The sequence below is a fragment of the Carassius gibelio genome, chromosome A11 (assembly GCF_023724105.1).
Source record: "Carassius gibelio isolate Cgi1373 ecotype wild population from Czech Republic chromosome A11, carGib1.2-hapl.c, whole genome shotgun sequence".
Taxonomy (NCBI): domain Eukaryota; kingdom Metazoa; phylum Chordata; class Actinopteri; order Cypriniformes; family Cyprinidae; genus Carassius; species Carassius gibelio.
Window position 1 is genome coordinate 1418859 of NC_068381.1, and position 16956 is coordinate 1435814.

At 37.9% G+C, this 16956-nt stretch overlaps 1 protein-coding gene across 7 annotated transcripts in view; it reads right to left on the bottom strand.

Annotated features, from left to right (window-relative positions):
* Positions 1–332: 332 nt before the first annotated feature.
* Positions 333–16956, bottom strand: part of LOC128021971 (E3 ubiquitin-protein ligase TRIM39) — a 362874-nt gene continuing 346250 nt past the window's right edge. For 5 of the 7 annotated variants that reach the window (XM_052609133.1, XM_052609132.1, XM_052609134.1 and 2 more), the window contains 6 exons: positions 3310–3863; positions 3102–3197; positions 1429–1662; positions 1211–1349; positions 1083–1109; positions 333–946 (listed from right to left, as the gene is read on the bottom strand). In XM_052609133.1, the coding sequence (XP_052465093.1) occupies positions 399–946; positions 1083–1109; positions 1211–1349; positions 1429–1662; positions 3102–3197; positions 3310–3863 (1598 nt within the window). In that variant the 3' untranslated portion in view covers positions 333–398. Of the gene's footprint in view, positions 947–1082; positions 1110–1210; positions 1350–1428; positions 1663–3101; positions 3198–3309; positions 3864–4217; positions 4302–4868; positions 4984–16956 lie in introns of those variants that run through there. The other 2 variants (XM_052609129.1, XM_052609099.1) reach the window with 2 other exon arrangements.

Sequence of the window (16956 nt, forward strand, 5' to 3'; positions counted from 1 at the left end):
ACACTGTGTGTGTTATTGTAATAGACATTGTGCATTTAATTAGTCCACAACCATTTCAGTTTTTTCGATTGCTAATCGACAGTGAGCACAACTGGAGCTACATGTGCAAAACTCTAACTACAGTCTGCACTAGCAACAGTCACCTGAGCTGAACAGTTCACATCAGCTGCAAAACTCATTCCAGTCAACACAACTCTCAACACACGGCTCAAAACAGACTCAGTGCGGCCAAACACTAGGGTTCACTGAGATAACACACACCGTCACTGTCACAATGTTTTAAGACCTTTGTCATGATAAAAAAAAAGCTAATTATAAAAAATAGCAGCACATAATGTTTCCAGATTTTTTATTGTAAAATTCATCATTTTAATCTTGCATTTGATAATTGAGTAAATTCATTTATTATAACTGACAGGTGTGATGATCAGTGGACTTGAGTTTTTACCTCCATCATTAGGGCATGGGCTAAAATATGGATAGAGTTTTTCAGTGAAAGACTGAGCAGTGAAAGAGTAGATATGAGAGCTGGACTCCACATCATAAAAGGAGACCAGACCCTCGTCATAATCCACAAACACACCGACCCGCTGCGGCTTCACTCTCAGAGACAGAGAGACAGAAGGACCAGCACCGGCTTTATATTCATCTCCATTCCTCAGCCACACAGTCCAGTATCCATCTCTGGGTCTCAGTGTGATCTTTCCCTTCCTGTTAATGGATTCTCTGGCCACTCCTAAATCCCATTTAGTCTTTCCCTTCACCTGCACCTCAAAATAAAATCTCCCTGAGGAGAATCCCTCCTTTCCCAGGACACAGGGACATGGATCAAATCTCTCTGGTTTGTCTGGGAGTTTCTGTCTAATGTCTCCACATCTCACTTGTTTTCCATCATCAGACAGAATGAGATGTGGACTAGCTGTATCAGGATCCAGAGTCACATCCACTGAGAAAACAGAGAATACAGATATTCTGTGATGCTGATGTTTTTAGTTAACCCCGTGTTGAATCAGATTGTAGTGCAGTAATGAAGCAGTGAGTGTATGAATGTAAACTAGTGTAGTGCAGACAGCACACTGTACCTGCATACTGCTGCATCCACTTCAGCTCTGTAGAGACACATGACAAGAAAACAATCAGATCTGAAGCTTATATTTAAAGAACAGAGTACACTATCATGTTTCTATCTGATCAGTGTGTATTGATGTACCAGTTAGTGTGAGTTTCTCATCTATAGTGTCCTTCAGTTGAGTCAGAGCTCTCCTCAGAGTCTCCAGACTCTCATGAGTCTTCATACTGATCTCAGGCCAGTTCCTGGTGTTTGTAGAGCTGCACAGGGATGAGTGAATCTACAGCAGGAGAGAGGAGAAATCCTTCAGCATGTCATATCCTGCATTATGATTGATCAGAGAGATCATGTTGACTGACCTGTAGGAGGTGGAGGTGATCTTCAGTGTGTGAGAGCTGCTCCAGCTCAGTGTTTCTCATCTTTAGCTCAGTGATCTCCTGCTCCAGCTCTTCAATCAGCCCTTGCTCCTGTTTCTCTGCTGCTTTCTGCTGCTCCTCCATCATCTCCAGCAGTTCAGTCTGATGTCTCTCAATGGAGCGGATGAGATCAGTCAAGAGCTCCACACGGACTGCTTTCTCCTTCTCTGTGTTTCTCTGCTCAACCAGGACAGGCAACACATTATTAGCAGTGTTTGCTAACAGAAGAATCTGTGTAACTATTGCTCATACATTTTTGTTCACATACATAGGCTACATGTGTTTTCAGAATCCCTCAAATGAAGAATTAAACTTCACTCTGCACCCTGGACGAGAGAAGAACAAGCCCTGGACATTTTACTTCTTGTTTTATTGGCTGTTGCTGAATATTTGAGTCTGATAGTCATCTGTCATTCGTTTGATTGTTTGTTTTGTTATTGTTATGTCTGTCAGTTCTTGCCTCTTTATTTTCTTTATTAAAACATTTACATTCATTATTTATTGAAAAAGTAAGTTGATCTTACTGAAATCCTCTTCTGAGACTTAATTTTAAAATGTATCTCCTCCTAGAGCTTTCAAGCTAAAACCGGCAAACTCGGGTCAGAGCTTCAGACTGGTCTTATGGATGGTTTATGGATTTCATAAACCAGACTATCAAAACTACCTAAAACCCCATAGACTTTCATTGAGGGGGTGAAAATTTTATACAATAAAACTTAAGGTGTATTTTAGCTGTCTACTGCCATAGCAACGCTTAAAAACTCTCTACTGAGAATACATGCTAGTCACTTGTTAATCATGTTAACATTATGCTAATCACTTTGCTAGTCATGCTAGCAACATGCTATTCACTTGCTTATCATGCTAATTACATTCTAGTCACTTGTTAATCATGCTAACAACAAGCTAGCCACTTGTTAGTCATGCTAACAACATGCTAGTCACTTTGCTGATAATGCTAGCAACATGCTAGTCATGCTAGCAGCATGCTAGTTCATTGCTAAACATGCTAACAACATCCTAGCCACTTGCTTATCATGGTAACAACATGTTTATAACATGCTAATCACTTGTTAATAATGCTAATGACAAGTTAGTCGCTTGCTAATCATACTAAAAATATGTTAGTCACTTTGCTAATCATGCTAATAACATGCTAGTCACGTATTAAACATGATAACAACATGCTACATACATCTTAATCACTTGCTAGTCATGCTAACAACATGCTAGTTGCTTGCTAATCATGCTGGAAATTTGCTAATGACATGCTAGTCACTTTCTTATCATGCTTGAAACATGCTAGTGACATGCTAACAACGCGCTTATCATGCTAATGACATGCTAGTGAAATGATAATAATGCTTGAAACATGTTAATGAAATGATAGTAACTTGGTAGTCATTATTTATATAAAGATATTTGTCTATCTGTCTATTTATCTATTTTTTTTTATAGGTTTTATTTCCTTCAAAACTTTCAAACTACTTTAAACTGAAAGATCTCAAATTTTAAGTTTCTTAAAACTACTTAAACATTCTGGCTAGGCCTTTTCAAACCTAAAAGTCTTTCCACAAACTTAACTATCTACTTTTATTCTATTATTTTAAACTCACTTTTCTGACTTCTGCTGAGTGTTTGATGTCTTGAATCTTCTTGATTCTGTTCTGGATCATCAGCTGCACGTCTTTCTGTGTCTTCATCAGTTCAGTCTATAGAGAGAACAACACAGACACATTTATCATAACACAGATTAAACTCACAATATGAAATAAAATCTGATTCCTCATGATATCAGTCCTTTAAAAGAATAATAACGTCTACCTTCTTCTCTTGACTCTCCTCTTCTATAGGAACAGTGTTGTGGTTCTTGTGGTCTTTCACAGAGCAGATTGAACACACACATGTCTGATCATCTCTACAGAACAGATCCAGAGGTCTCTCGTGTTTCTGACATATATAGTCCTCCAGATTACTCACAGGATCCATCAGTTTGTGTTTCTTCAAACCTGCCACTCTCAAATGAGGCTCCAGGTGAGTTTCACAGTAAGAGCTCTGACACACCAGACACGACTTCAGCGCTTTCAGCTTTCTTTCCTCACAGAAGTCACACAGAACTTCAGTTGTTTTCTCAGGACTTTTCTTCTTACAGTGACCTACGAGCTCTCGGAGTGTGGTATTAATCTTGAGATCAGGTCTTTGCTTGAATGTTTCTTTACAGTATGGACAGCTGTAGGTCTGGCTGTTGTCCCAGCACTTATTCAGACAGATCTTGCAGAAGTTGTGTCCACATGGAGTCGTGACTGGATCAGTGAACACATCCAGACATACAGAGCACTGAATCTCCTCAGACAGTGAACTCATGGAGGATGACATGACTGGAAAGAGACATTATTTAGGATTAGTGTGAACTCCTTCAATACTGTTTATGAAGAATCCCATGATGCACCTCATGAAGCTGGTTGAATGTAAAGAGTGTTTAGAGACAAAGAGTGCTGAAGAAACTCAGATATAAAGAGATCATGTACAGTCAGCTGGTTATTATTGTAAAATGAACCCTGACAAGCTGATCAGAACCTAAATGTGAAGCTCATTACATAACCACTTACCTAAATAAATAATTAATAATTCTTGTTAAGATGAAATTATTTGATCTACTTTACATTCCTGAACTGTACATATTCAATATTATAAAAGAAAAGTCAAAGTGTTTTTCTGGGTTATTGACTTACATGGAGGTAAACTGTCGATACTCCGTGTCCTGGTTTTTCTTGCTATTAGTGAAGATTCTGCCATTGTTCTTTCCCTCTTAAAACCTTTTAAAGAAAAATGATAGTTTAACTGGTTAAAATGTGAGAACTGATAGTGATGGAAACACAATCATTCGTTTGAAGCAAAGTGAGAGACTCGTAAACTTACTGAACAATCTGAACTATGACCTGCTGTTTAAAGAAAGTACAAAGTACAAGCTTTATATTTTCCAACAAACATATATATCTCCTTATCCAAAATTAGATGAATCTTTCCACAAAATATATTATATGATCATAAGTTATTGTGTAATGTTAAAGTGATTTTCAGCTGCAGTGAAGCAGGTTTGTGTTCAGTTTGTCTGCAGGTCATTTACTTCCTGTTTTATCTGTTTGTCTTTATGTCGCGTGACAAAATGACAGAAACACCATACTTTGTTCAATCTAATGACATACTGTTAATACAATTCTGATATCATTTCAGTGCAGTAAACAACTCAAGTATCTGAGTATTTGACACGCTTAACCCTGCTTCTTTTCAACTCATTGCAGTCTGACATAAACCCTACTAAACCAGACCACAGTCATTAGAAACCTGTTCAGGACAATCTCTCTTATATTTCTATCACTTACCTGTGAGTATCAGATGTGTTCACAAGTGTCTCTGAACGACTCAATATTCTGTTGTTTAAAGAGTTCGATGGTTTCAGGCGTCCATGTTGTTGATCAAGTAAGTTTCACTTTCTCTGAGTCTCTCACTGAACTACAGTGATGTCAGAGCTGCTCAGGGTGTGTTCTATGGAAAGCCAAATGGGTCAGAATTCGCACGCTTTCCACATTCAATATTTAAACAGCATTTAAATAAGCACTGTTAGGCAGCAAGTTAAGCCAGAAGAGGTGAAATTTGTGATTTTTTTTAACTTTGTGTCTGGATAACGTGTGTGTAGATAAATGTCTGGATAACGTACGCATGGATAAGTACATTCATAATCATTTGGATTGTCCTATTCTTCTCCAAGGAAAGCTTTAAGGTGGTAATGATCATGATAACAGTACCTAAAGTACCTAAAGTACACACCGGTCTCCCCAGTGGCATAGTCTGAGTGTGCAGGATATGCAGGTGCATATGGGCCCGGGCAGTTTGGAGGCATTCCGAGCAGGGGGGAACTTCTAATTAAAACAAGGGAACCAATAGAGCCCTGCATGGGCCCAGCCCTTGTCCTACATCTTATGATCACAGTTAACACCGGAGTACCACAGGGCTGTGTGCTGAGCCCAATCCTCAACTCCCTTTACACCCAGGACTGCAAGCCTGTGCATGGATCCAACTCCATCATCAAGTTTGCAGATGACACCACGGTGATTGGCCTCATCAGAGACAATGATTAGACGCCTACAGGGAGGAGGTACAGCACCTGCCCACATGCTGCGCTTGTGTGCGATCAAGAGCATCCTGACCAGTTGCATCACAGTCTGGTATGGGAACTGCTCAGTGGCTGACCGCAAGGCACTGCAGAGGGTGGTGAAAACTGCCCAACGCATCACAGGGACACCACTTCCTGCTATTGAGGACATCTAGAGAAAACGCTGTCTACGAGGAGCTCCTCAAGGAGTCCTCTCACCCTGATCACAGACTGTTTCACTTCCTGCCCAAGGACCAGCAGATTCAGGAACAGCTTTTTCACTACAGCTGTCTTCTTGCTGACACCCCCCTCCACACACACACACACAGACTCCTCACCCCTCGTCATCACTACATCTGATTTACAAAAGAACATACAAACAAACAAACAAAAAAACAGTAAACTTGTTATTACTTGCACTACTGTCTGTTCATCGAGAATACTGAGTAATTCATTTGCACACTGAAATATTTTCTATGCACTTTACTGTCCATTGCTCTAGTGTAAATGATGTTCATATGTTCATAGTTCTGCCTATAATGTACATAAACTTTTACATAATCCATCTGTATAGTATGTTCATAGACCACACTGTTAACCCTTGCTGTATTTTCTAGGGTAAATAACTGTAAAATATACATAGGCATCCACAGGCGAACCTCCACTGTAGGGTGTGCATTTGTTGCTTGGAAATTTTCAGAGCTGTGCTTCCACTTGCGAAATTCTTATTAGAGATTGTAGAAAAGTTTGCTGTCCAGTTAAAGGCTGCTTGAAATATTTTACAGTGAGAACATCATTCACCACTCGTATATCTTGGAAGCATAAGCAGCAACCCAGACAGCAAGCAATTTCGGCCCAGAACCGGCACCACATCTGGCCTGCGTGAAATGCATGCGGGCCAAATGTGGGCCGGTTCTGGGCCGAAACTGTTTACTGTCTGGGAAGGTCCAGTGCAGCAGTCTAGTCTCCACAAACTGGGTGTGACTGGTCAACTACCTCCTATAGATCTGTGCATTAATAGTGAGGTACCGTCTACATCATCTTTTCAAAGTCATAAATACTTTCATAAATACTGATGAGGCGGCTTTTTTTTTTTTTTTTTTACATAACTTGGACACAGCACTCCTGCGCTTTTTGGTTGCTTTTATGTTTTTAATATTGAGTACCAAGAGTCAGCCAGTGCCACACTTGAGCTAATTCAAAGGTAAGTGTTAAAAATCATTATGTCCAATCATGGTTTTATTTAAAGAATGACTAGTCCAAATACGCACGGGAACAAATACTCTTTTGAAGTTTTTGAAACTATAATGTGACATTTCAGCACTTGACGAACGGACAGCGACTCCTAAGCAGCACTTAAAGCGCAGCACTTAAAGCACAGCTACGTGCGACTGCTTTACGTGCAATGTTGGGAAACGCACGTGAAACAATAACGTATGTTTATGATCCAGAATCAGATCCCAAGGCTGAAACTGAACGAGAGCAGCAGCAGCAACGACTCGCTCCGAGCGGGGCTCGAACCCGGGTCTCGGCATGAGAGGCGGACGCACTAACAAGGAGACAGAGATATTTGAAGCAGTTTTACTCACCATGCGGTTCCAACACACGATCGTGACCCTTTTTCGTTGGGATTGCATCATCCTTAAGAAATAAACGATATGCAAATCCGTCGTCAAACTGGCCCTTGTTTGTAAAACAAGCATCTTCGAAATGCAGGGAACAAACACAAACACTTGCACAACTACGTTGATGCTCTGTAAAAATAAACTCCATCCTGGTCCCTTAATGCTGTTTTTTCTTTGGTAATCTGTGCAGGGTTGTCTTGCCCTGGCAACCAAAAACACACTCCTTTTGTGACATTTCGCGACGCTCTTGCTCTGATCAGTGAAGTGTGTTGTGCTCTCAGTGCTCTGCTATACGGGAGCGCGCGCTCTTCCTGCAGAAATGCCCTTAGGACCCATATAAGGAAATTCTGCTCCATCTAACGTCACACAGAGCCATACTCGAAAAAAACTTTCTGAAACTTGTGACAAACTGGAAGGAGTATTTTTGGAACAGAAATACTCCTTCAAACGTACAATTAAATTTTTGAAACTTTGTCCATGTTTAGCATGGGAATCCAACTCTTTAACAGTGTAAAAAACTCAATATTATACTTTATATAATAATATATAATATACTTTGAATACTTTATATACTTATATATTATGTTAGGTAAAAAATGTTAGCCCTAATGCACTGTAAGTCGCTTTGGATAAAATCATCTGCTATATGCATAAATTTACTTACATTTAATCATTTATATACAGTATAGAGAGAGAGAGAGAGAGAGATATGTTATTTCTGGGTCCAATACATAGCTGGGATTCTTGCACTTCAACAAGTTATTGACATATACCCCTACCCCCCACTCCCACCATAGTCTTTTTTTTTCAGTCATTTAATTTAAATGTGTATTTCTATTTTCCCTTCCTTTTTTAATTAAGTAATTTATACATTAATTAAAAAAGCAAAGAAAACGAGTTATAAAGTGTGCAATAAAACACAATCAAATCCTTATATTATAATCAGGGCTCTGAACCGGTTCAAGGAACGAAAATGAAAACCCGAAATGAACGAAATTTTGACAGGAACAGAACCAGGAACAGAAACGAAATGAATTTTTTTTAGTTCCGAACAGAATCGAAAATTTGAAATGGACATAAACCGGTTAATAACGTTATTTTATCATTCCGTTTAATATTTGAAATTTGCTGTCAACCAATCAGGAATTCCAGCAGTAGCCTACATCATACACAAATGTGACTCTGAAGCAGCGAGTGAAATGTCCGCTCAGCTGTGAACAGTCAAGTCTCAATGGTCAATGCACCACCTTCAGGGCCGGATTAAGACCAAATTGGGCCTGATGACGCAGCAAAAAAAGGACCTATTTTTTTTTTAGCCATTGGTGCATGTGCATTCAACACTCAGAGACCTGCATTCCTGCGGGACCCAGGGCAACCGAGTGCGTCGCGGGACAATATTTGATCGGTGAATGCGGACGCGGGATATTATTGTGTGCGGGTTGCGGGAAAATAAAGTTATTTGCGGGACTCCCGCAAAGTGGAAATATATAGCAAAATAAAATTACTAAAAACAGATAAACCTTTATTTATAATAGACTAAAATAAAATAAAATAGACTTTGCGGAATGGGAGGATGCTGATGAAACCATGGACAGCGACGTGTAATTCCATTCCGAGATAGCGAGAGATCCAGAGGTGGAAAAGGCGATATCAAGAGTTTCCGAGATGAAGCAAAGTAACACGCCATGTAGGTTACTCTCCATTCCAGCTCCCAGCGCACCATTGGAGAGGCCTTTCAGTAATTACGGTCGCATAAATGCGCAGAGATGAATTAATCTGAAGCCCTCATCAATGAACGACATGCTATTCCTGCTCAGACTATTCTACAATATATATATTTTTAATTCCGTTTATTTTTAATTATTTATTTTGCTAAATATTTAAAATGGGTCTATTTTGTTAGAGGATTTTTATTTTTTATATTTTTTTCGTTTAATGTTTGAAGAAGACATTCTTAAGCAGTTTAGGCTAATTTTCCTTTGAACATGAAGTAAATCCAGGTTTATTATTATTATATAATTCATTAGGCTATACTATAGCCTAATATATATATATATATATATATATATACACATTTCTTACTATTTTCTGTACTATTTAAAATATGTATAAAATATTTTAAAAGGTTTTCCTGCATGGTTTATATATATATATATATATATATATATATATATATATATATATATAGCCTAGAGAGAGAGAGAAATTTGTAGTAGTCCCTATATAAGTTTTTTAGAGAAAATAGACATAGGCCTAATGCAGACAAAAAAGGTTTACAAATATTAGGCTATTTTTTTTAATAATCATTTGTTATTCAAATACATCGGGAATACGGAAACTTTGATTTGGTGTCGAATGAGAAACCCAACGTTGGTTTCAGTTTCGTTTTAGTCTAAATTAATCAGTTTTGGTTTGTCGTTAATATTGCTATAGCTTTTTATATTTGTAATTCTTGTTCTTTTCTAAAAAAAAAAAAAAAAAAAAACTAAATTAGCCTAGCGGAGCTTCACAAATTTCCCAGAAGCTGAACAGTTTTCATTTGCTATTAACCTCAAAATAATTATTGAATGAAATTTGGAGTCCAACTGTCGGACGCATATAGCGTTACTTATTATTTACTATTATTCTATATTCTTTATATTAAATAACATTTTAGCATCCAGATACATCGGGAACATGGAAACATTTGATGCTGAATGTCTTAAAATACTTGATAGAAAGTGTTGATAGACTTTTTTTTTTTTTTTTTTTTTTTTTTAAGTAGCTAGGCCTAGCTTACATTTGGACAAAATCTGATGCAAGCTGTAAACTGTAAGCGTTAGATCTCTATTTTTTCCTTTTTTTGAATAAGGAAAACTCTATACTTTATTATTATTATTATTAAATTATTATTAGGCAAAGTATAGGCAAATAATATTGTTTTTTGAAAATAAGGTTATTAGCCGGTATTTCTTCCTCCCGAACCGGTTTCAGAACCGGTTTCAGAACGGTAATAATATCAGAGGAACGCAGAACAGAACCGTTAAAATATCGATTCTGCTCGGAGTGAACCAATTAAATTTTTTTTCGTTTTCAAGCCCTGATTATAATCACATTGCACTTGAATCAAGTTAAAGGTGTAATCTGCAGATTGTCCTGTGATCACATAAATCTGTCTTCGATGCACTTAGGGCTTCAAGATTACTCCAGAGCACTCGTAGATCTACGATGATTTTCAAGTGCTACTTAAGTTAAGAAGCTATTGGGGAAAAGACCGTAATATTAAGATCAGTCGTACGATCGTTTTTACGAACTTCTTAGACTTACGAAGCTTTTGGGAAACCCGGGCCTGGCTGTTCAATGAAGAGAAAGAGAAAATGTAAAGAAATAAACACGTTAAGAATCCGTAGAAGGTAGGACTCTAATTATGTTTTTAGGACTATTATTACGTTGTAATGTTCGGTTGACCAATCAGCGGAGAGGGGCGTTACTGTTTTTCATTTTTCAGATTTTAATATTAAATTAAAAAAACGAATTATATGAAGGTACAAGGACAATGTACAGCTGAGGTGCGCGAGCTGATAAAGCACGAGTGAATCTACAGTTAATCACTGGAAAGATTGTAGCTCGGTCAGGTATGTCAAAAACAAGTAAATAAAACCATGCACAAAACGGTAGGGAGAGAGAGAGAGAGAGAGAGAGAGAGAGAGAGAGAGACCTTTGAACAGCTTTTATTACACAAATTTTAAAACAATCTTCAATCAACTATTTAACCAACAAAGAAAAATATTATATCAAATACCCATAACCCTTTTTACAACCATTATCATCATATATAATTATACACGGATTTGTAAATTGCCATTGCAGTCAACATCACAAATACAGTTATTTATAGCCCACTTAAACTTAAAATCTTCAATATTCTCATTCAGTCGATAATATTCAGATTCTATTCTTAACCTTGACTTCATCAAACCCTCATAAATCAGTACCACATCAGTTTGTCCCACACCAACTATTTTACTTTCACGAGAGAGCCAAACAGCTAACTTTGCTTGTCCGAAAATAAAATTGAGAAAATGATAAATCTCCCTCTTGCTACGTTTGTATTTAGGTCCATAGATATAAAACTCAAGTGTGAAAACTTCTCCTAATGTCTGACACCACCTCCAGGAATTTGAAAGAGAGGCAATAACCTGCTACAGTCAGCAAACAAATGAAAAACTGTCTCCTGCTGTTCACAGAAAGGACACCCTATCCCCGCTAGTGGATCAAAATGTGCTCCGTGTCTGTTTGTAGCTATAATACCATGTACAACACGCCACTGCAGGTCTCCAGACCTTTCTTCAATGGGGGGCTTGTACATGGTCCTCCAGCTACCTTTCGGGGAAGAGTCTTATCCAAAAAAATTCTGTCCATTTAGTCTCTTTTACAGTCTCAAGTGCACAACAATGAAGAACTTTTACGCATAACAAATATAAGTAGCGTTTTTCCCAATGTCTCTGAAACGTCCAAGTTAAGGTGTCTTAAAGGATAGAATACCACCTTCACTTTCTTGCCACAAACCAGTCACAGCTGTAATATCCAGTTCTGGGAAAGAAGAGCCAGCATTTTCTTCTTTGTGTAAAAATAAAGAGTCTCTGTAGTCCACGGCATGCTCTCATAGAGATGGTTCAACAGCCTTTGCACAACTCGGACTGATCTTATTCCAAGCTTGGTAGCCAGAGTATCTGCAGAGATCCATCCATCATCAGTCATTAAGTCTCTAATTTTTTACAATATTTGCAGACCGTAAAGCATTCCTTACAGACGTTGATTTTAGAACATCCACATTGATTTTTGGGTTAAAGATCAAGGGTTCTTCCAATAACCACTGACTCTGTTCACCGTTTAGATCTCTGCAAACGTTTAAAAGAGTCCACCCTCTCAACATTGACTTGTAGAATGAAGACAAACCAGTTAAATCCAGCTTATTGATGTCCATTAAGAACAGTTGATGATCAGAACCCATTTTACCTGCTCTTCTCAGGAGGCCATGGGCTACCACACGCCAGCTCACTTCTTCACCATACAAGAGTCTTTGTGCTGTCTGAAGTCTGAAAGCTTTGATTCTAGATCTGATGTCAATGAGTCCTTGACCTCCCTCCGTCCTGGGGAGATAAAGTACTGGTGCTTTTAGCCAGTGATACCCGGACCAAACAAAATCAACTCGTTTTTTCTGAATGTCCATTATCAGTTCTTCTTCTGGAGGTTCTAAAATCATAATTTTATGCCATAAAGTAGCAGCAATGAGATTATTACAGACCAAAACTCTACCCCTATAGGATAACTGAAGGAGCAACCATTTCCATCGAGACAACCGAGCACATGTTTTCTCCACTAGTCCCTCCCAATTCTGTTTTCTATAATCTTCAGATCCTAAAAACACCCCTAAATATTTAAAACCTTCTCTTCCCCATTTCAGCTCTCCAGGAAGGATGGGACCATTATTGTCCACACCATACTGCCACACTTTTGCCCCAATTGACTTTTGCAGAGGATGCTTTTTCATATGTTTTAAACGATTTTTTACAACATCAACATCTTGATTGCCTCTTATTAAGACTGTAAGATCATCCGCATATGCAGACATTTTAATACACTGGGAAAAACCTATTTCTCTGATTTGCAGTCCCTTTAATTCTCTTCTTAATTTACAGAGTAACGGTTCAAAAGCAATGCTATAAAGCTGCCCTGAGATAGGGCAACCTTGTCTAATACCCCTCTGAACCTTTATGGGGACACTGAGACCGCCACCGATTTTTATCAAGCAAGTTGCCTCATTATAAAACAATTTTATACATGAAATAATTTTTTCTCCAAATCCAAAAGCCTTCAGAGTCTCAAAAAGAAAAATATGATCAACTCTGTCAAAGGCTTTTTCTTGGTCCATTGACAAAAACCCAACATCAACATTGTTGTAAAAAGCATAGTCATACAGATCCCGCATCAAATGTAAATGATCTGCAATAGATCTGCCCCTTACACAATATGACTGATCCTTGTGAATCATTTCATGCAGTACATCATTTAACCTTTTAGCAACACACTTAGAGAGATTTTTATATTCTGATCATAGGATAGCTACAGGTCTCCAATTTTTCAGTAGCGTCAAATCTCCCTTCTTTGGAAGCAATGTTAAAATAGCACGCTGACAACTTCTTGTTAAACATCCTTCACTTATACATTTCTGAGCAACTTCAAAAAAATCAGGACCAATAATAGTCCAAAAACATTTATAAAATTCGGCAGGAAGTCCATCAATCCCTGGTGCCCGTCCTGATGAGAGATCCATTACTGCTGAGGTCAGTTCATTAAAAGTAAGTTGTGCTTCCAAAAGTTGTTTTTTTTCTATAGATAGCTCAGGAAGATCTTGTAAAAGTTGATGTCTACATTGTTCATTTAAGGACTCAGCAGAATATAATTCAGTATAAAAATCCACTGCATGCCTAGTGCCTACGCATCCTTTCCGTGTCTGAAACAAGGTGTCCATCCTTATCTTTTAAAAACAACTTCTTTTTTCCATGTTTAGTCTTCCGTTCTAAATCAAAAAAGGAGGATGTAGGAGCATCTATGTCTCTTTTTGTTAAAAAACTATTTTTTATAAGTTCTCCTTTGACTTTTTCATCAAGGATTGAATTCAAACAGTTTTTATTTTCAGTCCACATATCGTTCAAATGAGGAGAAGCATTTACAATCATATTCCCTTCAATAATCTTAAGTTCTTTCTCCAAACTCTCTAATGTTTTCTTCAAAAACAGGGTAGAGTGAGAAGAATATTGTTGGCAATACTCCTTAATAAACACTTCCCCAATCTCCCACCACTGAATAATATTATCATATCTTCCTTTCTCAGTCTTCCAAACTTCCCAACAATTCTGAAAATTTTCACAAAAGAATGTGTCTTCCAACAATTTAACATTAAAATGCCAATAAGAACTCTTATAGGTTTTTGTTATGAGACTACATTCAACTGTGATTAGTTTGTGTTCTGAAGAAGAGACAGGAGTAATCGTTGAATTCAGGCTCCTGTCCTCATATTATGAGATAGATAAAACCTGTCTAAACGAGCAGAAAGTGTGTCATTACTAAAACTCACTCAAGAGTACTGTTTAACTAAAGGATTGTTTTCTCTCCATACATCTGATAAGTGAAAATTATTTACCAATCTAGCAAGACAAGTGTCTGACACTTGATGTGGTTCTTCCCCATTCCTATCGAAAACGAAATCTAAAGTGCAGTTCCAGTCTCCACCGAAAACAACAAAATCTCCATCATGTTGTCGTCTTAAAAACTGTTCTAACTTAGAAAAGAGCCTTATTCTCTCAATGACTAAATTTGGAGCATAAATGTTCACAAAAGTAAAATTCATATTATGTATTTCAGCTCTAACAATCAAGAGTCTTCCAGGTTCCAATTCATTTTTCCACAAAATATTGAAATTGAGAGAAGGAGCAAAATAAATTCCCAGCCCTGCACTTAGATTATTCCCATGACTAAGAAAGTGTTCTCCCTTCAACTTCATTGTCTAAGTTACTGGGAGTTTCTTGCAAGAAGATAACATTGAACTCGTTCAAATTAATAATCTCAGAAAGAAATACACGTTTTTTCATATCCCACATTTAGTGATCCTACTCGTAAGATCTCCATCAGAAAGAGAGAGGAAAGAAAGCAATAAAGAAAAATTAAAGAAAAATTAAAACCCATCATGAGTCTTTAACTTTCCCCTTCGTTAATTGCTCCTTTCCAAACGTTTTATTTTTTTTGTCTAGCAGATGTGATGTGTTTCTTAAGCCGAAACCTTTTCTGTTGAGAGAGCTCAGTACAATTACTCATTTTTCTCAAGATCAAGAAAAAAGTCACCAATTTCTACTCCTGCTTTCCCTTTTGTTTCATCGAGAAAACTATAAATTTGTTCAACAGTGTACAAATCACTTTCTCTTTCCATCTCAGACCACTGTTCCTCTCTCTCACTATCTTCAGTACTCTGAGATAAACCATCCATTTCATCTCCTACATCCTCCTCTGAACATTTTGAGTCACTAGAGAGTGTTGTATCACATCCTCTACACTGCATTCATTCACCATCTTATCCGTAGCACCACGAGCACTAGCAGGCTTTCCAACAGTATAACTGCATCCAGGCTGGTCATCACTCACAGTTTTAGAAACAAATCCACTCACCTCATCTTGTTCCTTCACCTCCTCCGTCACTCTATCAATCTGCGCAGTGTCTTTATTCCTTTCAGTCGCTTGAAGTTCTCCATTTGATTCTTCAGCTCTAGATGCAATAGTTAAAGGCAGATGTTCATCGCGCACTTTATGCGGACACGAGTCACGTTTATGTCCGACAACTCCACAATCGTAACATTTCAAGCTCTCTGTGCTCGAGTACTCCATGTACGAATTATCTTCGAGTTTGACTCGAAAAGAAACTTCTAAGGATCGATCTTGGGCGCTTAAGAACATAAAAATTTACGTCGAAAAGACAATACATGCTTTAGCGCCGAATTTTTGCACCCCAATGGAATCGATCTCATGGGGCTTGCAATTTTCCCAAATCGCATAACTTATTTTATTATTACATCGCTTGAAACAAACGGCGGGACATTTGAAATTGTGATTTATTTTAGTAGCTGGGCCAGACAGCGGTGAAACCGGAACAAAAGCTTCCTTCATCCACAACCCATCCACAGTCAAAATATTGACTAACGCTTCAGCTTTCAAAAATACTACGACCGCTCTGTTCATTCGAGAGAGAGAGAGAGAGAGAGAGAGAGAGCACGCTCGCGCACTTCTGTTGTGTGATCTTTGATGTTCACTTAGCACACGCATTATTTGGATTAAAACTAAATCGTAAAAAAAAAGACAAATTATGGGTCATTCATTAAAAGCATCATATATTTTCAGCCTTAAGCATACATGACTCTCTGGCGAAAGTGAATCTAGCAGTACATTACTACTGTTCCTCTCATTCTGCAACAGTACAAACACACGCACTCTTTGCACATGTTTTCTTGCTTGAGTGTTTCTGCATTATTTGAGTGGCATTGCATTATTACAGCAAAGCGCATCATTACAGTTTAAGTCGCTGCAGTGGAGCAGCTCCATTTGTGAATAACTGCTCTCACTGTGGTTCGCTGGAGTCCCAAATCTTTAGAAATGGCTTTATAACCTTTTACAGACTGATAGATCTCAATTACTTTCTTGCTCATTTGTTTCAGAATTCATTTGAATTTAGGCATGATTTCTAGCTTTTGAGCATCTTTTGGTGTACTTCACTTTGTCAGGCAGATCCTATTTCAGAGATTTGTTGATTGTGAACAGGTGTGACAGTAATCAGGTCTGAGTGTGGCCAGAGAAACTGAACTCAGGTGTGATAAACCACAGTTTTAACAGAGAAGCAAACACTTCTTCACACAGGGCCATGTAGTTTTGGATTTTTTTCCGCTTAATAATAAAAACCTTCAATTAAAAGCTTCATGGTGTGTTTACTCGTGTTGTCTTTGACTTATATTTAAATTTGTTTGATGATCTGAAACATTAAAGTGTGGCAAACATGCAAAAAAGAAAAAAGAAAAAAAGAAATCAGGAACACTTTTTAATCTTCATTATTGTTAGTCAGTGCTAGAAACATGTCAGTGTGGCTTGTTCTGATGCATTCGAAGGTTA